At 41.0% G+C, this 22,187-nt stretch overlaps 1 protein-coding gene across 1 annotated transcript; it reads right to left on the reverse strand.

The window, feature by feature from the left end:
- Positions 1-1,252: 1,252 nt before the first annotated feature.
- On the reverse strand, positions 1,253-21,784 carry LONRF3 (LON peptidase N-terminal domain and ring finger 3). Its single transcript, XM_058814257.1, has 12 exons — positions 21,163-21,784; positions 19,916-20,034; positions 19,207-19,329; positions 16,886-17,041; positions 15,248-15,491; positions 14,511-14,601; positions 11,247-11,361; positions 10,715-10,836; positions 9,865-10,023; positions 8,686-8,848; positions 7,745-7,894; positions 1,253-6,282 (listed from the first exon to the last, which is right to left on the reverse strand). The coding sequence occupies exons 1-12, from the start codon at positions 21,782-21,784 to the stop codon at positions 6,124-6,126; spliced, it is 2,223 nt and encodes a 740-aa protein (XP_058670240.1). The 3' UTR covers positions 1,253-6,123.
- Between the last annotated feature and the right edge of the window lie 403 nt (positions 21,785-22,187).

Here is a 22,187-nt window from a genome sequence, read left to right on the forward strand (position 1 = left end):
AGGGAACTGGGGAGCAAAGGCTGACTGGAGACAGCGGCTTTCCTTTAACTGCTTCACAGGATAGAAATGATCCAAAATTGCTAATGATCATTTTAATATGAAGCATTATGTAAGTGTGGATGACTTTAGCATATTTCAAATACCATTTGAATCAATCTGTGTAGGTACAGTTATAAAACGACGACATAGTGAGAAAGTAGTTGGGAAATATTTTGCTATCCTATATTTGGGTTAAATTCTGTTTCATATTGCATCTAAACCCCTCTTTTTTATAACCATTCTTAAAGCTTTCAAAATTAAAGTTATGACTTAAAAACAATAGTTTAAATCAACATGTTCCCAAGAAAAGGTCCAGTTTTGACTATTTACTATTTCCTGATGAAAATGCACTTCAACCAAAACTTCCTCTTATCAGACACAAATATATTTTGTTATAGATGATAGAGACCTTGACATACTGAGTTGTAGGCTCACCACAGGCCTTAGCCTGTGCCCTGGATTCTAAAGCAGATGCAGAGCCTGAACAAGCTTACATAAGAGGCCAGCAAGGCAACCTCTGACCCCAGCAGTGGCTGGGCCTTAGGCAGCAAGTCACAAGCATGCTACAACTAGATTAAATGACAAGGCAAAGGAAGCAGCCCATACATATGTAACTTGTAAAAAAATTTTAAATCTTCATATTTTTTGTAGAACAAACTCTTAGTATTAGGTTTATGAATAAAGGTGTTCTTTAGCTTTCTCTGTGGAGTTTGATGGAACTTTTGAAGTGGTCATCACTGGAAATAGTCCTTTTATCACCACAAAGACACAGCTTAAATGTGGCTGGGATGCACTCCTGCCTCACACAGTACATGAAAGGGTATCCTGGTCACAGGTTTAAATAACAGCAAGCTGTAAAGCAAACAGTGATGCAGCAGAGGAACCAAAGCCCACAGAAGTGCAGGGTAATGCAGTAAGCCAGGCCTTCTTCAGCTCCCATCCTTTTTACTTTACCACAGCAACAAAGGAAGAGAGGAAAGGCAATAAAATCAGCCTAAAACCCCCCAAAACACCAGCAGCACCTGCTGTCATCTTTTATAATATTTGAGGTTTGAACAACTTAATTTCTATGGTTTGGCTTCTTGACTTCAAGTGTTGTTGTGTGACTGCAGGATATAGGAGTTGTTCTTTGCTCCTTTACCTAAAAGACCTGCAAAAAGCAGCTCTCCTATAATATTTGTTTGCCTCTGTAGTTGTTATGCAAGCCAAAGAGTAAAGAAGACAAAAATTTTAATTAGGAAACAACTCTCCACACAGACTTTGTTGGTACAACAGAGTTATAAGTACATCTACAAACACATACAGGTTCTTTGGACTATGATTTTTTAAAATATATTTTATATGACAATGCAAACAAGTCTGGAAAAAAACAAATTACTTCAAACTTATGTAGAGGTAGCTGAACAGTATTCTGTCCAGTGATATGAGAGTATAACTTAAGTTTCATTTCAAGTTCATTACAGTGCACAAAAGGATGTTTTACAAACAAATGGAATATACAAGTCCACAAAACATTTTATTTAAAATGGCTTGATAGATATATTTCTGGCACTCTTGTAACCACATAGCTTGATGGAATTAAATTGGACAAGTATATGGTTCCAAATTAAGACATCTTACACAGATAGTCTTTTGCTCCTCATTTTTGTACTTCACCTGTTCCTTATCAGGGAATTATAGAAGCTATAACATTGTTTTTGCTACACTTCTGCTCTGTAAACCTTTGTTCTGCAAACTGAATGTAAAGATTAAAAGCTGCATATGTTTTATATTTATAAAATATATGGCTATGACTATTAAAAAGCTCAAGAATGGCAATAACAGAATACAGGCACTTCTATGTGAGGGTTACTTTAGACCTTATGAAAATCCAACATCAGTAAGCACTTCACATGATACCTGGATGAGTAAGTCTATGTAATAGTTCAGGTTTTTATTATCCACCATTTTAATCCTGTCTAAGCAGATTTCTTTCTTCTTTCAGACAATATTTATTTAGCAAAGTGTTTCAAGAGAGTGACTTTGCTCAAACCACCATTTTGCTATTGCCACAAGACTTCCATTGATTTGCTGGGCTTTGGAAATAAAGCCCAGCTCCTAAGCTACATGCTGCACTAGTTACAGTTTCAGTTGTGAATTAAATGAGAACTAAGCAGGGGCTGAAAAGAGGGATTGTGTTCATCTGATGAAGGACTTGGGGGAAATGGGGAGCACTACCCTAAGTGCATATAGGTCCATAGGGTTTTTATGCACAAAACCCCTATAGATAATTTTCACTTTCTTTTTTAAATAAGTGTTTGTGAACATGTTCTCCATTCCTAAACACTGAATTTAAATACAACTCCTGTCATTGATTTAAACACCAGTAAAACTTCAGCACCAAGTAGAAATCATTAAAGAGAAAAATTTTCACAATGAGAACAATCAGCCATTGGAGTAATCTTCCCAGGGATGTGTTGGATTTCCCAACACTGGACACCTGTAAGATTTGGCTGGATTGCCTGCTGGACCATCTTGTCTAGACCATGCTTTTGCCAAGAAAAGTTGGACCAGCTGATCCTTGAGGTCCCTTCCAATCTGGGATTCTGATTCTGTGAAAAGACCATCTAAACCAGAACTCAACTCTATGAAGCTCTTTCTCCACAGCACAGATTAACACAGACCTGCTACATCCAAATCCACTTTTTTTTAGATTAAAACAATCTTTGGATTAATAAATCCATGGTTGAGGTGTTCTGTCAGTGAGCAGTGGTGCAGGACAGAAGGACGGTGAGCCACATCTGACAGCTGGTATCTCTTATTGCTACATTGTCATGGAAGATAGCAGCACTTAAAGTAATGACAGAAAAAAAGCAAGAGGAACTTCTACAGCTAACACCAGAATGTCATTCAAGACTTAGCATGAAGGCCTATCACACCATTTTATCATTTATTATTAAAAGTACTGAACTACTGTCTAAGCATCCTATGCATTACCTATGCCCACACAACGACTAATCAATACCTCACACCACACAGGAAATGAAATTTGAATCATGATTTGGTTTGTTGAGTTTTTTGTTTTTAGCAGATGAGCAAGACTGGTTATAAAACTGGGTTTGGTGTCTAGAAAAATGTGAGCAGCTTAAATAAAAGATTCCCCTAATTAGTATTTTATCTGATCAATGCTATTTCTATAATTAAACTGAAGGTATTTTTAAATCTGTTCAGCTGTTTACTCATGCCTGTGATAAATGTTGCATTTACATGCTTATACTTATTTATGCAACTGAAAAAAACAGTGGTAGTGTGGCAAACCTAGATTTTTTTTTATTTTAAGCATCATTACTGAAACTTTACCATCTCAACATAATGAAGGCTAAGGGTACTCCTTGTCCAGTTTTTCCTGGACAGGTTTGTGTTCATTAGCATAAATCTTTCTCAGTATTGGTTTTCATTTCTGATGGAATTTTCAGACTTAAGCCATTAACCTAGGATGTGTGGCCATAGAGCAGCCCCAGCAAGAATGCTACTGTACCTGTACAGATGGAATTTTGATTTGTTGTGCATGCAGATCACCTGTTTGCATTACATGCAGTAGGTCCAGTGTTTCCAGGCTGCAACAAATGCACTGGGTGCTCACGATGCAGGGCATGGACACAAGTCTCTGCTTGGAAATTCTGGCTGCTTTACTCAAGACTAACAGAAAAGACAATATTCATCTTTAAAATCAAAGATTCTTTCCATGACATCTTTTCTAAAACAACAAAATAGGCAGAATGAGTATGTAGAAGACACAGCGTGCAGGATAAAAAATAATTACATCAGTGAGAAAACAGTTTAAATTAGGTATTTAAGCTAATTTTCTCACAGATAAGAGTAACAAAAGTGGAAGCTTTTTTCCTGTGGGAGCAATATGAGACACTTATGTTCTGCAAATGTAATGGTTTGTGGAAGAATTGCAGTTAATGCAGCTTCACTTCCAAAAAAATATAAATCACTTTGCTGACTTAAGAACACAAAATGCCATAGCAGGTGTCAGCCACCATCACTTGGTACTGTTCAGAAGATGTAGATGCTTTTATACATTTTTTCAGCATGCCAAATACCACTCACAGAGGGAGTGCAGCAATCCAGCAGTATGGAAGGAAGTTACAGCATTTCCAAAGTAGCTCAATGCAAACAGGACACAGATTCCATGTGCACCACAAGGGTGAAACATGTTTGTCTTCCATTTGTTTCTTTGGTACCCTTATAAAAAAGTTTTACAGAATTTAACAAAAGGGGAACAAAGGTAGCTTTATGAAAACTACTTTTAACTAACAAATATTACTGATGAGATAATGGAAAAACATGCAGAAAAGTTACATTAAATCCTACTGCATTTTTTTCATAAAGGCATGAAATGGCAGTGCTATCCTGCATAAAAAAACCCAAAGAAATTTATAGCATTCCATAACATTCTCACTTCATTCTAGTTTTTGCCACTGAAAGGGAAAACAGTAGCTTAGAATAAAGGCCCAGTTTTGCTCACATTGAAATTAGTCAAAGTCAAAATCAGATGGAGGTAAGAGCAGTCTCAAAAAGTGGTACACTGAAAGCAATACAAGCAGCAAAACAAGTATATGAACTGTTGATTAAAAAAAAAATCTAAACCAAGATACTTCCTGTTCTCATTTCTGCCCTATTTTTACCTGCTTTATAGCTAGAAGTAATCATGCTAAAATTCACTTGCCTTCCTTGGGAGATAACTATTATTAGCAACACTACCCAATCTCTTAAGAGAAAAGCAATGGCTGGGTAGAGATTTGAAGCTAACAGAAACCTGAAGATTGGGGTGAAATAAATAGCATTTATTACAACATAATCCTTCTTATGTGACACAAGCTACCCTCTGAGTCCTACAGTTCAAAATAACTCCCCCCTCCCCCTCCCATACACACACTCCAAAGCCAAACCCCACCAAACAGTTAAAAGAAATAAAACTCATCTTAACAGCAACAGGAATTGATGAAAAAAAATAAATCTATGTATTAACCTACAATGAAATGACACCAGTACTTCCAGTTTTCTCTAGAATAAGCCACTTTCCAAATATTGCAGCTCTTTCTTCGCAGTTGTTCGTAGCCATTGTCCATTTTTGCAAGAAAGAGTTCAGATATAAATTCAACTTCAAGTTATTCTGTTCTGTGAAATATTAGGGGTTAGATCCTTCTGTCACCACTATGGTCAATTCCCACTGACATCAACCATCAGTACTTGAATTTACCCAAGCACATAAACACATGCTTAAGCAGGTGCTTGACTGTTTGGTTGTATCAGGAACCTCTCCACAAGCATAGGATGAACCTTCAACAGCTGTGCTTCAATTAACTCAGACAATCTGTGTAATCAAAGACTTCAAGGCAGAATGTTCTGGGGGCATTCTTAAGCTACAGCAGAACTGGGGATGAGTAGAAAAACATTCAAAGTATTTGAACACAACTGAAAAATTATCAAAGCAGTTGCTTGTGCACTGCAAGAATCATCATTTTTGTCCCCAGTCATAAATACAGGGTAAAAACACTATAAATAGAGCAGCTCACTTTCCTTTAGTGAATGAACACATAAATAATATACATTTTGAAACAAAAAAATCATAGTGCAAAAATAAATTATCAAACAGAAGTTGTGAACATTATTTTACACAATGCTATATAAAACCTGAACCATTTGAATAAAAGACTTTGCAGTTCACTGAAATAATGCATCAACCTTATTATTTCTGCTTCACATTAAACTGCACAGTTTATCCTTTATCCACTAAAAAATAAAAATAAAATAAATTAAAAAAACCCTTAAGATTTTTAAAAGGTTTATGGCAAACAAGATCACTTTTTGTTCTATCACATTTGTTATAAATTTAGCAGTGCAGCGATTGAATACTCGTCTCAGTTCCGAAAGGAAACTATTGAAGTATCCATAAACATCCCCTGCTCTTTATAAGTCATTCTCTTTGAAACTCAGGGCTTGAAGCATCCTGACACACTCAGATCTGTAAGACATTATTGCAGTTAGCTGGAGTGACAGGGGGCAGTGGGAGCTGCCCAGCTCTGGTGCTGGCTGTCACCGCGCCCGGGCGCGCGCCATGAAGGTCAGCACGCGGCGGATGCCGCTCAGGCGCTCCCGCAGCGACTGCATGGCCAGGAAGGGCAGCTGGGCTCTGTTCTCCAGGGGCAGCACAGCCAGGACCCACCAGCACCAGGCTGGCCCGTTGGGGTTTGCCTGCAGGCAGGGGGAAAAATAGAAATTAGAAGTCAGGTGCTGACTTTGAGGGTTTAACTCTGAAACACGGTTGTCGATAACAACGCAGCAAGTGAGTTATTGCATTGCCAGCCTAATGGCTTGGCCTGGAACAGGTTACAAATCAGTGGCACCTTTCCTAAAAACAGTATGAAAAAACAGAATGTGTTTCTATTACTAGCGACAATTTATGGGGTGGACCTTCTGGATTTTTTAAAATTAATTTTTTTAATTTTTTTTTTTTTCCCTGGGCGACTGCATGGCCGGGAAGGGCAGCTGGGCTCTGCTCTCCAGGGGCAACACAGCCAGGACCCACCAGCACTAGGCTGGCCCGTTGGGGTTTACCTGCAGTCGGGGGGAAAAATAGAAATTAGAAGTCAGGTGCTGACTTTGAGGGTTTAACTCTGAAACGCAGTTGTCAATAGCAATGCAGCAAGTGAGTTATTTCACTGCCAGCCTAATGGCTTGGCCTGAAACGGGTTACAAACCAGTGGCACCTTTCCTAAAAACAGTATGAAAAAATAGAATGTGTTTCTATTACTAGCAACAATTGATGAGGTGGACCTATTTTTAAATCCCTTTTTTTTTAAATTATTTTTTTTCCCCTGAGTGACTGCATGGCCAGGAAGGGCGGCTGGGCTCTGTTCTCCAGGGGAAGCACAGCCAGGACCCACTAGCAACAGGCTGGCCCATTGGGGTTTGCCTGCAGTCAGGGGGGCAAAATTATAAATTAAAAGTCAGCATTCAGACAGCTGGTAAGGGGCTGGTTTTGAAGATTTAACTCTGAAAATTCTGTTTATGATAGCAATGTAACAAGTGGATTATTTCATTGCCTGACTAATGGCTTGTGATTACCGGTTGGCCTGAAACACATTACAAACAAGTGGCAGCTTTCCTAAAAATAGAATGTTGAAAAAGGATGCATTTTCTATTACTAGCAACAATTTATAAGCTAGGCCTTCTGGATTTTTAAAAATTTGTTTTCTTCTCATATTATTACTGACCCAGATCTTTAGGATTCCTTCTCCATACTTTATGACACTACCTCATATTAGCTCTTGTTATATTCTTGTTATATTTTAGGACCCCACCATTTGCAGTTCCCCACTGTTTGCAGTCCTTTATCAAAAGTAAAAGTTTCCAGTTGCCTATTTACTCTCAGTCATTTAACTGGGGAAGTAGAGCAGGCAAAAAAGGCAGTTCAGTCTCCTGGGATTAATGCAGTAAGATAAATAGTCTCAAAAAGTTATCAACATTAAATACAAACTTTTTCTTTGCAACTGTGCTACCACTGGTGTGTGGCAATAGAATTTAGAGGCTCAGCTTATGTGGGGTAAATGCAGAGTATTCATATTTTCATCTTAAAACACAATGCCTGCCAGCTTATCGGATATCCCTGTTATTTATGTCTCAAAAAGTTACATAAGCCACTGATTGTGGATACCTGTGGGTCAGGATCCTTAGCTGGCATTGGACCAAAATGACTGAGAATTCGACTTTTGAGTGCTTGCTTGAGGGAGTTAAACCATGTAGAGGCCTGATCATAGACAGAGTCATGGAGAACAAGTAATGCAGCATACTCCTGTCCTTGCACCTGGAATGAGAAATGAGAGGGGGAAGGTTATTGTTAGTTCAGGCTGCATGCTGGGGAAGGCATAGGATTTTCAGGATTTTCAGGATTGGGTAAGGGAAAGGAAAAGAAAAAAAACATGCCAAAAAAGTTCTGGAATAAATAGTGAGAGCTCATTTGGTGTTTCCTCTTCTGATGATCCTCCACTAACCAAATTCTTCACTTTGCCTGTATTCTAAACCAAAAATATCTATTTGTAGAATTTGCAGTTTCTGGATTTTCATATGAAAAAACCTTTACACGAATAGCGCACAAAAACAGGAAAAAAAGATTGTGCAAAGCTTTAAAAAAAAAAAAATCAGTAGAACCTCAGAGTAGACATTTTACCTTCCCATTACATACCAAAAGCTCTTAAGAATTAATGCAAGCAATTTTGAAAGTTATGGTGCACTCAATCCTGCTGCTTCTTACCTGAATAGGGATTTTAAAATTGGCTTCCATACAAATAGTGTAAGGCTCCCCCTCCACCCTCTTATAAACTGCAGTTTTTCTGTCTAGAAGAGCAGTAAGATCTCATCCTGGATACACTTATTCTGGTCCTCTGATAAATACCTCCAGGAAACACACTTCAGTACTTGGGCAGTGTGTGTGCATGCTTGTGCTGACTAGTATGTGTCCCACCTTAACCATGAGCAGCTATTAAATACCACAAATTTGTTGTATTAGATACATCTACAAAAATAAAACCCACTAAAACCATACATGCTTAGAATTTCACATGTTATACAGTTTAAATGAAATATTTCTGAACTTACCTTTTGATCCTCAATGTACTCAATATCTGCTGTATTATATCCATCACGCTGGCTGTGCTGGATCACCTTAAATCTCCTCTTGCCAATGCTGTCTACAACAGAGCGACCATCAGCAAAGAATTCAACATTTCTTATCTCCAGAATGCAGCCATAATCTGCAAACCTATTGAAATCAGAACAAAAGCAAGTAAACAAATCTTATTCTCTCCACCCTGAGTTCCACAGAGCTGCCATGCAGCCAGTCCCTGCCACAAAGGTATTTACCAATGTCAGCTCATTTCTATTGTTCATAGCACTGACCTGCTCTAGTTCAAATTATTCCACAATTGTTTGCAAAACTATCAGGAAGATTCAGACTGTCTAATCTGATTAATGCTAACTGGATGTTTTGGAATACAGGAAACATCTTATGAAACAGAAAGATACACAGATCAGAAGCATACTTTGTCCATAATCCTAACATGTTCAGTCAGTTTGTACAGAAGGACAAGTGCAATTCAGAATATTACCATTATGGAAGGACTAGGAAATCTATGAAGAAAAAAGTGTTTGCACTATTTCAGCATATTTTACTTTGCAGGTGGGTATTTTCTGTAAATCATACTTTCCACAGAGTATACATACCCAGTAAGTTTATAGCATAAAAAGAAGGAAGAAAAGCTAAATAGAGTTAAACATTGAAGTCAAATTACCTAAGACTGACTGTAAATGGCTCAATGTAAATGCTCAGCCAGTCCTTATGAAGGTCCTGTTATACCTCTGCAGCCACTACTATAAATATATAAAAGATATAAACATATCCTATAATTTAAGGAAATTTAGCCCAAGAACACACCTTACTACCATTTTGATTTCTTGTGCCAAAACAGCAGATTTAAAAGCAGGAGAAAAATACACATTTTTTCATGTACTACAGGAGGTCTGCAGCTCAGTCACATAATGACACACATTCAGTTCTGAGAAAACAGACTATTATATTAGTCAGAATCCAAGTCCTCAAGAGAAAAACTTCTGTCTCCTCAACCTGCATGATTAGGAGGAAACTTTAACCTGCATGATTAGGAAGAAAATTTCTCTACTGGAGAGCTACCCCAGATATTACAGCCATGGACCTTTCTGCACCTCTCCACTGGCTCCAGACTAAGAGGGTGCCTCAGATGGTCCAGGCTGTTCACTCACCCCTTGACAGGGTCGCTGATGCACATCCCAAACTGCCTGGTGCCCGTCTCCATGCACCTGCGGATCATCAGCCGGTAGCAGGGCTCGAAGATGTGCAAAGGACAGGGCACTGTGGGATAGGCCATGGTGCACACAAATATGGGAACATTCTTATTTAGGCTGTAAGAAGGAAAGGAAAAATCAGATATGACGTTTTACCCAACTACTGACACATAAGGCTCACATTCTTTAAGATTATGACATATTTAAATAGAAATTACAGCATCTTTAGAATAGAATTCTTAATGGAATAAACAAAGAAAATTATTGGTAAAAGCTTAATTTCATTCTTAATGGAATGGTAAAAGCTAAAATTATTTTCCCTTTAACTGACTAAATACTCTAGAAAACTATATACCACTTAATAACAGATATTTTTTTCATTAAGCTTTCTGGACTTGCTTGTGAAAGCATTATTGGATCTCTAGTATTGCTTTTATTTACTTTATTTCCCTTAATCCCATTTCTTCCCTATCCAGTATATTCCAAACCCCATCCTGTGAGACTGCTTCTCACTCTGTGCCTTTTATAGAGGTTCACTGAAAGCAGACACATTGCTTTGTACTTTGTTTATAAAGAGACTTCTACTTCTCTTTATTCTCTTTCTTTTACTTCTCTTTATTCTTTAGCACAGTGTCTAGTTTTTATGCTCACTCAAGCACAGTTTCCCCTGGACCCTGTTCTCTGAAATCACATGGTACAGAGAAAGAAGCTCCATCAGCATCTCAGCTCATGTTCCACAGCAGCCAGAGCCACTCCAGCCAACAGCAGCAGAATTAGAGATGGGATTTTACATAAATGGATTACGTACTTGGAAAGCTCTGCTATTTCCTCTTCATAAATCTTTCTCCTTTCAGTGAGTTCTTCTGGAAGATATCTGGCTATTAGCTCCTCCATTAGCACTGTTTTACAATATTTCCTCATAGCCAAGCACTGCAGTAAGAACACACACAAGCAGTTAGAACACCCAGCACTTCACAGTGTTTGTTTGGTGCCTGTGCAAAGGACATCACCCATTACACCCCCATTTTCTGATGTCTGTGAGTCTATCATCTGTCAAACTTGCCACTGAAGAATTGGGTTTTTTTTAACTATTCCCTGTGTTACAGACATTCACTTAGGAAATCTGGAAAGCAAAAATCACCTACAGATTTTCCAAGTACAGGCCTGGTCCTAAGGTTTGAACAGAGACTAGCCATGCATGGCAACTCACAAGAGCATTTTAAAATTCACATTCTTCCTGAGTTATGTAAGCTTTCTTTTGTGTTGGGAAATATCAAGGCTGTCTGAAGGTGAAGTGGTTCCTATCACTTGAACTTATGCTGAAAAAATCCAAGTGTTACCTCTGAGAGCCCTTCCTTGCACAGGGGACATTTTGGGTTATGATCCAGGCATCTCTCCAGACATTTGAGACAGAAGGTGTGTCCACAAGGTGTAGTGACAGGTTCATAGAAGAGCCTGGATTGGAAAATCCAAGAGCAAAAAGACAACAATATCGTGTACTAAAGTAAAAGAAAAAAGTTGCTACCAAAAAAGCTGAATTTATTCACTAACTTAACTACTGACTACTACGGGGACAAAGTCTCTTCTTGCTTTTAATTTCTTCAACCAACTTTTGTATTTATTCAGCCTACAGACTTTGTTATTGCCACCCAACATGAAAGGCAGCCCATGAACTCTGACTTCAGTGAATGTGAGGGACAATATTATCATGAACTTCCAACACGCCAGCTTTTAATTTTCCTCCGTGTGAGCAATAAACAGACCCAGAAGTTGGACCATCTGACTTCACTAATGAAATTGAGCAATACTTCCACAACTATTACTGAAATTTTGTGATTACTTGTATGTGTGGAGTTAAGCACAAAATACCTATTTACAGTAATAGCCCACAAGAGTAATTACAATAAACTGGGACTTGGCATGATTCTATTATTGCCAGCTCTAATGGGTATATTTTTTTAATAGAGTTTTTAACCTTCAAGGGACTGCTCTTCTGGAAAATGAGTGACAGGACATTCATATTTTATATTTAGAAAAATATATAAGGCCAGGTATTCAAAGTATCATGGTACCTATTCTTTACCAATTTCAAGCACCTCTATGACACTTAATTTCATGTAAAGATTTTTTTCCTTATTATGATTATGCAACACTGCAAAGTCATATTTCCTTGTCAATAAAGACCTTACGGGGATGTAAATTAGATAGAAGTTTTTTTAAAAATAGAAGCAATACAAATCTAGCGACTAAATTGTCTGGAATATACTGTATCTTATAACATACTGAACATTTGAAGGTCTTAAATACTAGTCTCATTATAATTTAAGTGAATTCATAATTTTTCTTAAAAGTATTAGTTTATCAAAACAGTACACTATGTTCTGTTAAACATGTGGAAATTAAAATAAGTAAACCCACAGTTATTAGCATCTTTGACAAGATGAGTGTATTTAAGAATGCAATTGGCTTTTAACAAGACTGCTATAGAGAGCTCATTAAATGTCATTAGTTACTAAAAACATTGACATTTAAGCAATGGAACATATGAAATAGTACCTAAAATGCCACACCTATCTTATTGCAACTTGATGGCGTAATTGAAAACACTTGTTAACTGTTTCATGAGCAGAAACCTCACGTAAACCATGTGAAACACTGAATTCTACCCCATGTTCCAGAAAGAACTGCATTGCATGTAATTATTTGGTAGGGACTGACTTCATCTGAAACACAGCATAAAGACAAAATGCTCCTCTTAAGATTCCTGAGCCTGCCCTAGCTCCAACAAAAGCCAGCTTTTCCTAATAACTCTAAGAGGACCTGGACAAGCTCCATGATTTGCAGAAAGAAACACTACACACCCACACCAAGACTTGCCATGACATTATTTTGAGCTACTGCAACACAGAAACTAAGATGCTGTGGAATAACACTCCTTTTCTCATTAGTTCCTTGCTTTGAGTACTTTGTATTTTCTGCTTGCTGCTGGAGCAAAGGTAGATCAATAACATTTTTGCCACTCCATCAGACAAACAGGTTAATAACAGCTCCTGCAGTTAATTGTGAGCAGGTCAGTAGGTTACTGGGTAATTAGACCAAAGCACTCAGGAACCAAAACCCCAAAAGGCTTCTGAAGAACATGGCAGGAAGTAATTACAATGGGTCTGCATAAATAACCAGGAAGATCTGAGGAGAGCTTTCCTGAGCACAAGCCCTCGCCCTCCTTGTGCAGTGATGTTACAAAGCCAACATCCTTCTGAAGGCAAAGTCTGCATTTGGCACTATGATTCCAGGCACAGCACCTATACATCCTCTGTTCTATAAGGGAAACAGAAATCCCTGGGTTAATTCTTTTACAAATGCATTTTAGTCTGGCTGTTTCTGATTTAACATAGAGGATGAGAAAGTAGGATTAATTAATTTTATTTAAAACATCTGAAAAATGGTTTGTGGACACGATGATAAACAAGCAGAATCACCAAACCATCTAAGCCTAATTGTGTGGCTTCCTGTTAGAGGAAAGCTTTGCTCTTTGCACTATTGAGTGTTTTGACAGCTGCACAAACTTTTGGAACATATTTCAGCTGTAGACAGGCAGAGGGAGAGGGGGCAGATCTGATTTATTCCAAGCAGAAGCAAATCAGACAATACAGCAGTTGGCCCTCAAAGCTTTCAGTTTGTCTGAAACAAATTGAAGCCTCCTCCTCTGCATACAAACAACAAAATCCAAATTTCTCAAAACACATGCCTTCAGAAGTAAATCCCTAAAGAGGCTATTTGCTATTTAAGAATTTTAAAATATTGTGCAAAACCAACCCCAGCATGAATTATACATAAAGGTGGGTAATTAAAAAAACCAAACAACCTAAGCAACACCCACTGCAGCAAGTGAAACACCTTCCCAATATTTCTAAGGCACTAAACCCCCCCCACATAATGTGTTTGCCAAAGTGAAAATGTTTTGTACAAAACAAGTAGTAAAATAGGTGCAGTTGACAACTCCTACTTGATTTACTAAGCCATTGCTGTTCCCAAGAATAACTGCTGTTCTATTAACAACAATTTTCTTTACTGGAAGAAGAAATCTTCAAGCAAATGGAGTGTCTGCCTCAGTAAAGCGAGGAACACATCTCTAAAGCAAGAGTTAAAGCACACTCTCGCTTACCCACAAGATCCTCCTATGGCAACAACACAGTACTTCACATGCAAACTCAGAATATTCACTGGATGTGGTCTCTTTAGGTATTTTATGCTTTTCTGACAAACAGCTCCACAAATTCCCAGGTGACAACTGTGGGTTTGTGCACTGTGTCAGTAGTGAGAGCAAATCTTTCAGACACCTTCTCTAACATGCTGAACCCCCACGTGACTGTGTGCCCTTTCCAAAGCAATCACCAGCCCAGAGAAGATCAAAGAGTGCCCATTCATCAACAGTGCTCAGAACCAAAGGTCTAGAAATGCATCACTGGAGTGAAAATCACAGCCAAAGCTAATTTCATGTCACAGGCAAAAAAAAGTACCAAGCAAGCTAGAAAATCTCTAGGTCATAAAAGGGAGGAAGATACAGCTAGAAGGCTATAGATATCTGTGAGAAAAGAACACACCTCATACACAGGGAGCAGTCCAAATCTGATGGATCCACAACTTCAAATGGAATATGTTGTCCAGTACTATTTTCCCTAATATCAACTATGTCTATCAATAAGAAAAAAAAAAAAAAGCAGTTGAACAGAACCATGCAAGCACAATGCCATCTCATGTATTTACACCAGCATGTGATATTTGCAACTTATTGAACCATGAAGCATCATCACAGTAATTTCTAATCAAAGCTTCAAATTCAAAAGCCTTGGCACAAATCAGCACATCTCCCCTTGATTTTAGTCACATTATAGCCACTAACAGAGGGATCAATCTGGCCTTGCATTGGCCAAGTCCAAACACTTTGTTAGTGCTGAAAGTCTAAAGTGAGACAAGTTCTTCTCCTATACCATTGTAAATACATTGCACAGCATGAAAACAAGGCCAGATACCAAGAACAAATAGAGGTTGTACTTTTAAACTTTTAAAATTATTATAGAAAAGTCTGAGACCATGTGCAACACTGATGTTCTTTAAAAGATTCAGAGCTCTGCTGAGAAAAGCACATGACCTTCTTTGCCCCTATTTACATTTTTTTCTCTCTGCACACAGTAAAGCTTCCACAACATGCATCCCTTGATTAGACAAAAGAGAAAATATAAAAGGCAAAGTGGAATTTGGTCCCTCTTTGTCTGAATCTTACAGAAGAAAAGTTTCCATGGGTGGCCTGCCATGGAACCTGTCCTGTAATTAAACATACCTTTCTTCATCAGCTTGCAGGGCACCTCAGCATTTCTCATCTCCTCTGAGCAGCACTTCCTTTTCAGGAGGCTGCATTTCTCAGAGAGGAGAAAAGTAGACTCTGGCATGGAGGTGAATTTGTTCTCCTCCTCTGAGCAGTCCTTTTTGCTCTCTGTAATTTGTATTGGTTTCCTCAAACTACCAGAAGTAGTTACATTTGGTTCCTCTTGAATGGAAAAACCCTTTTTCTGTTCCACATTGACCTGTGTGAAGAGAGGACTGACATTAGACCAATTTTCCAACAACTTGGTAGGGAGAAAACTCAACCTGTCAACAATCTTTAATATTATAGATCACCAGGAAGGACTTTGTGGGTCAAGAAGCAAGAGTTTGAGAATCGCTAATACTAATTTAAAAAAATTAAACTCCAAAAAGCAAGCAACCAACAAACTTGATTTCCCCTCCCCACCATTGAGGGTTTTCAGCCCTTTTGTGTGGCTTTAAAGCTCAAAGGTTGTGAAACTGGATTCAGTCAGAAAGGTGGCTAAATCTCATGTTAAATATATTGTTATCACTGAACCTATGGGAAAATGCATATTGTTTACATCATGGTGATGGTATCAACCAACAGAAAAACCAAAACAATTCAGTTCATTTTAAGGAAGCAGTAAAAACACACAAAATTTATAAGAGAGAAAATGCCCAGAGCTTCCCCTTGCAAGGCAGATTCCTTTCTCAGAGGATAAACCATTCAGGGTTTATCTGCCATGGCCACAGGACTTCCTGTGAGCAGCCCCTGCACTGACATCACCTGTCAGCTCTGTAACATCACCTCCCTGGATGGACCCAAACCAGACACTGGATTGTGATGTGTGACATGCAGGAAGATGAGTGAACTGTCCCCTGAATGGCTTTGTGAGAGTCATGCAAAAGGGTTTCCTGGCAGAATATCCTAACAGCCTTTCCATGGGGCAGTGTCACTGATTGTTTCTTATCAGTCTCAACAAGGCAGCTAAAACCTCCACCTCTGTCTGTAAGGACTAGCCAAGTTTTCTCCTAAATATACAATATATGCAAAACCCATCCCAAAGTTCAGGTCTCAGTGAAGCAGAAGTGATCCTTACAAACCTATGAATGTAAACTTCTGCAGCCCTTTACAAACCACAGCTGCAAAACCAAAGTTATGAAGTAGCTCACATATATAGCTCTACAATAACCTGTAAGTATTGTACAGAGTATAGAATGACTTCATTACTTGCACACCAGCTATAGCTCAAGTTGAAGCTCTAGATTTTAGCATTTCAAGTTGAAGCTCTAGATTTTAGCATTTCACAGCATTTGAGGGTATCTAAATCCAATCTACAGAGGCCCTTTCCACTGCCAACTACTTGGAAGACCTAAAGACAATTACAGGAGTAGAACCCACTCAATTCTGATATAAAATTTATCAGAACAGAGGACTTACATTAAAGAAAAAAAGTCAAATAAGGAGACTTCAGTCTCCTTAGTTAACACTGTTTTGTAGGTTCTGAAATTCAGTAAAAATTTGAGAAAATGTATCCTCCTATCTCCCAGAGGCAAAAAGGAGAGAAGGCTTCCCAATGTGAACACAAAACACACAACAAATTAAGAACCACACATCAGACTTGATCTTTACCTTGAGCAACCTTTGTAGGTTATGGCTGGTGCCTCCAGATCCCACTGAATTTAGGAGATTCCCCTTTAATCTAGAGTGATGTGACAACAGCTGCAGGATATCGGGTAAGTGTTCCTGAGCATTTCCCGGGATCAGTGAAAACAAACTAAGTAGAAGCTGTGATATAAAACAGAACACTTCACTGCTTAGTTCCTTCCTTGCAACCTCTAAATGAAAAAGCAAGTAAGGGAACAGCTGAAAGAAGCATCCAGGATTTTGTTAAAACCATTTAAAGAGCCCTTTAAATGAGGGTAGGAACAAAAAGTGCAAGAGCTAATGCAGTACAGGCCAAACAGACAGCAAGAAACATTTTCAGAGTTAAACAAGCCCACAGAGTCATTAACCATTCTCTGTGATGTGACACACACATACTTTTGTCCTCTTTGTCCTGCAGTTCAGGGTTCACCAGAAATTGCTAACATCTTTCTTGAATGTTTTTGGGTCGTTGTTTTGGTTTTTTTTTTTTGCTGCACATCATCTTTCAGTGGAGTTTACTAGCACAGAAAGCACTCATCTCACAGGCTTAATCCAAGATCAGTTGGGTAAATGTGTCTGATATTGTAAACTGTAGCTATTTTTAATTCACTTATGTGAGAATACAAAAAAGGTAGGCAGTAGAAAGATGCCATTTTTTCATTTTCTATAAGAAAATAAGTGAATCTATTTCAAGTAGCAGCTTGAAGCCTCTTGTATGGCATAGATTATCAGATGAATATTTAAGGAAAGAAACAGACATCAATAGAAGATTCACACTTCAAAAACTAATTTCAACATACTACTGAGGTGATCCTGCTGATGCCTGAGGAAGCCACATGACAGCTGAGATTTCTATTTAAAGCCAAAAAGGATTTCACAGGATCACACTATGTCCAAACTAACACAGGCAGACAGTTAATGCAGGCAGAACATCACAACTGCACCCAAAGAATTTGGTAAAATGTAGTATGTCACTGTTATGTGACCAGCCTTGGAAATGACCTAGTAAAATATTGCATCATGGATGAACTCTGTGTCTGATGAGTGCACAAGTAATTCTTTCAGTCATAAGAAGCCTACTTTTTCTCAGAGTCCCACTGCTCAGAAATTAAATGTCTTGGAAATGGCTATTTGGAGTCAGAATTTAGAAACATATCTGTTTGTTTCTGGTCTTTTTGCTCTAGTGCACAGAAAGTCTTCCAGCATGACTGTGAGCACAAATCATGACATAATGGCAATGAAAGACTGCATGGAAACCACTGGGGAAAAAAGCAAACAAAACCCTCAAACATCAGTGACAAAAAAACCCTCAGAGGCTGAAATCTCAACCATATATAAAATGAGATAGAAATTTGATTTCACTACAACCATTCAGGTTATACTCTGTTACCTTTGTGAATAGAGTTTTACTGTAAGAATTCTACTGTGCTTAGAAAGCCTGATGTGCTACAGAACATAAAAACCCTAATGTTCCCATCCCACCAGGGATTGAGAATGGCATAAATACACTGTCATGAAGGAAAATAAAACTATTATATTTTTATTGTCATAAGTAATCACTGCAACACTGAGCCTTTTAACTATGACAACAACAACAAAAATTATTAAATGTCAAAATACTGATTTACAGGATATCAGAGATTTGAGGGGTGGGCAAAACAGCAGTATTCCAAAAAGCCATATGAGAATTCACACACATTGTAAATTGCATCTGAAAAAAAGCCTCAGTGCAGATCAATTAATTTTCTTGCTTATTTAGCATTAATTATTAGCCCTAAAAAACTATTTTAAAACTGCTCTTCCTTTGTTGACTGCTTCCTCTTCCACACCTCCTGCACATACTGACATGGGGCAGCATGACTGGCAGTAGCAAGAAAGCTGCTGCTCCCAAGTGGAGTTTGATGAGTGCTGCGTGTTGTGCTCTGCCAGTCACTGGCCTGATCTATCATTCAATAGCAACTCCCCCTCTTCTGCACTCCAGCATTGGGAATAGATTGCCAGGCTAGGAATCAATTAGAAATTTGAGAATCACAATAGTCTGTGGGTGGCAATTATTAACAATTCAGTTTTCCTTCAAATTTTTTGATGCTAGCACTGTAACTGAATGGCTGCTGATTATATTTTCTTGCTACCTTCCTATCTTCAGATCAGCAATACACGACTCAAATGTGAACAACAGTCTGGATTTTTATCTCCATCCAGCTCTCTGCAGTAATGAAAGAGGGGAAAAGAAAAAAAATTGTATCCTCCTTTATGAGAGGCTCCTGAAAACAATTGTGCAGATCCAGATGATTTAGGGAACTCACCTTTTGTGCCTCAGACTTGGCTGTCTTGTTCCCAGTATCTAGAGCAAGGCAGAATAGAAACTCCCTTAAAGCTTCTTCTGTTTTCCCCAGATTAGCTAATGCTTGTCCTTTCCTTAGGTGACCCTGCAAGGAAACACATCCACAGCTGCAGCTTTTGTCCAGAAAATATACAGTAAAACCACAGTGAAAGTACAAAAGATCTTTCTGAAGAAAGAAAAGTTAGCCAGGAAAAATCACTATAAGTGTGTCTTACACCTAGACACCACCAGTGCCTGGGATTCTAAACACAACAGTCCTAAAAACTGCAAGCATAAACAGGACATTCTCCCACTCATGCAAATATGATTTTCACAGCACCTGAGCTCAACTGATATTGGAAACATCTACCTCCCCTACATCCATCTTCTAAAACAGCAATTTTGTCCTTAGCATTCAATTTTTAGAGAGTTCACAAAACTGCTATTCATCCAAGTCAAGGAAAATAGCCATGGCTCATTCTCCAGGACTAGCACTGTCTTTCTTCACCCCAGGAAGCTCAATAATGGTTAAATGTCTGTAAATTGCAGGAGTCCAAGAAGTTACAGGACTTAAAGCCTCCCTCAGATTCCACTGTCTGACCATTGCAACTGTTTTCTATCAGGGCACGATCAAGGCTTAAAGAAAGTACAACTGGAGTCACAACTTACTTTCAACCAGTGTCACAACTTACTTTCAACCAGTATGGCTGGAGCCTGCACGCTGTTTCTGCATCATGCAATGCATCTTCACAAGCTTTCAAAGTGGAGTTAATCTGGGACCGGTTGCTATATAGTAAGTGGTCATTTGGAGCTGTAGGAAATAGAAAAAGTGGTCAATTAGGTAAAAAGAAATTAGTTATATAAGCTTTATTCCTTAGTTTTTAATTTCTTTTAAACACATGTTGGTGCTTCCAAGTTGCACAAACCCACAAAACATCCATGCACTAAATTAAATCTGGAAACCTCTTTGGGCAACTCCAGACAAAATGCCAGCTATGTCTTATATAACTGCAGAGAACATTGCATAAATAAATGCTGAGACACTCACACAATAAATTACCAGCACTGACTGAAGATCAGATCGTTGGTACAGACACACAGGAGACATTTAAGACAGCAGGAAGGATGCTGTCGTACTGTAGGGAGGAGTTTCAAAATTGGTAGCATCAAAGTTTTTAAGTGATAAATTAGGGTCTTTTCATGCCAGAGCTCAAAACACAGGAAAAGAAGAATCAGGTAGGGTTACAATGATCATTGAGTTACACCCACTGCAGCATCGGGACACAGGCTGAGCAGTTTCTTGGGAGCATTTTCATTTCAGTGAAACGCTTCCCTGTAATACCTTGCCTTTAACTTCTACTTTGTACTGGCAGCGTGAGTCACTTTTTCTCAGGAAGAACTGCATGAAAAGGACCGCATCAAAAGTTCTCCCTGCGCAGCCCCGCAGGCGCTCCCCGGCGCTGGGGCGGGAGCGCGGGGCCGGGCGGGCCGGGGGTGCGGGACCCGCCCGCGGCCCGGACACGCATCCCCGGCTGCGAGCGGCTGCTCGGCGGGGACCCCGCGCCCGGAGCCCTTCCCGGGGCGCGGCGGGATGCCCAGGGCGCGGCGCTCCACTCCCCCCGGCTCCGCCGGTTACACAACGGCGCCGGCCGGGGGGAGCCCAGCCGGACCGCAGGCTCGGGCTTACGCAACCGCTGCTCTCCTGACCCAGTTTCACCGCGGGCCAAAGAGCCGAGACCCCTCCCTGGGGCTCCCCTCCGGACACCGGCCCCAGGACCCGGCCAGGGGAGCCGGCGGCACGCTCCCGGACACCTGGGTATCCCCGGCCGAGCCCGGGGCTCGGTGGGACGAGAGGCCGCCAGCGAGCCCCGGCCGGTGGAAAGTTATCCCTGCCCCGGCGCGGAGCCGCGGACCAGCAGCGGGGAGAGGGAGCCCTTACCTAGGCTGACCGCTTCGTTGTACTTCTGCAGGGCGGCTTGGAGCTTCTTCTCCTTGTAGAGGAGGTTCCCTTCGTGCCGGAGCTGCGAAGCCTTCACTTGGCAGGGGAACCACTTGGTCAGCAGGTTGCTGAGGATGACATTGACCCGCAGGAGCTGCCCGGCCGCCGCGCCGCCCGCCTCCTTGCACAGGACGCAGCGGGGCTCGGGCGCCCGGTCCCTCTCCAGGCACTTTTTGCAGAACGTGTGTCCGCAAGGCAAGGAAACGGGCTCGAAGAGGAAGCCCTGGCATTTGCGGCACCTGAAGACGTCCCACTCGCGGGGTGCCGCGGGCTGCCCGGCGGCGGGCAGTCCCTCTTTGATCCGGACGCTCTGCGCCAGGCACTCCACCAGCTTCTCCAGCTGCTCTGCGCGCAGCTGCTGGTGGCGGGACGCCAGCTGGTACAGCGGCAGCGCCTCGTGCAGCCGCCCGCCGAAGGCCAGCGCGTCCGCCCGCCCGAGCAGCACCTGCCACTCGGGCCCCAGGCCGCCGCCGGCCGCCTCCAAGTTCTGCGCCTGCAGAGCGCCGGCCGCCAGCTGCAGCACCAGCTGGGGCTCGGGGCGCGGCGGCAGGTGCGAGCCCATGGCGGCGGCGGCTCCTCTAGCGCGGCGGGCGGCGCGGGACGCCGTGAGGCGCGGGCGCGGCGCGGCCCCGCCGGGCCATGGCGCTGCTGCTGCCGCCCCGCGCCGGGAGCGCCCCGCGCCGCCGCCGCCGCTTATATAAACCCGGGCACGTGACGGCGGCGGCGGCGCTCATTGGCCGCGCCCGCAGGTTGTTACAAAACCAGGCGGTTTTGTAACGCGCCGGGCCCGGTCCGCACCGGGAGGGGCCGCCCCGAACCCGGCCCGGGGCTCGCTGCCCCTCTCCGCGCCCTCGGACACCCGTCCCGGCGGGGTCTGAGCGTACGGAGAGCCTGGCGCGCCGGGCTGGGCAGCGCTGCCCACCCGGCACACCGGGCGCGGAGTTGGGTTTGACCCGCTGGGCTGC

This window comes from Ammospiza caudacuta, chromosome 14 (assembly GCF_027887145.1).
Source record: "Ammospiza caudacuta isolate bAmmCau1 chromosome 14, bAmmCau1.pri, whole genome shotgun sequence".
NCBI classification, from domain to species: Eukaryota; Metazoa; Chordata; class Aves; order Passeriformes; family Passerellidae; genus Ammospiza; species Ammospiza caudacuta.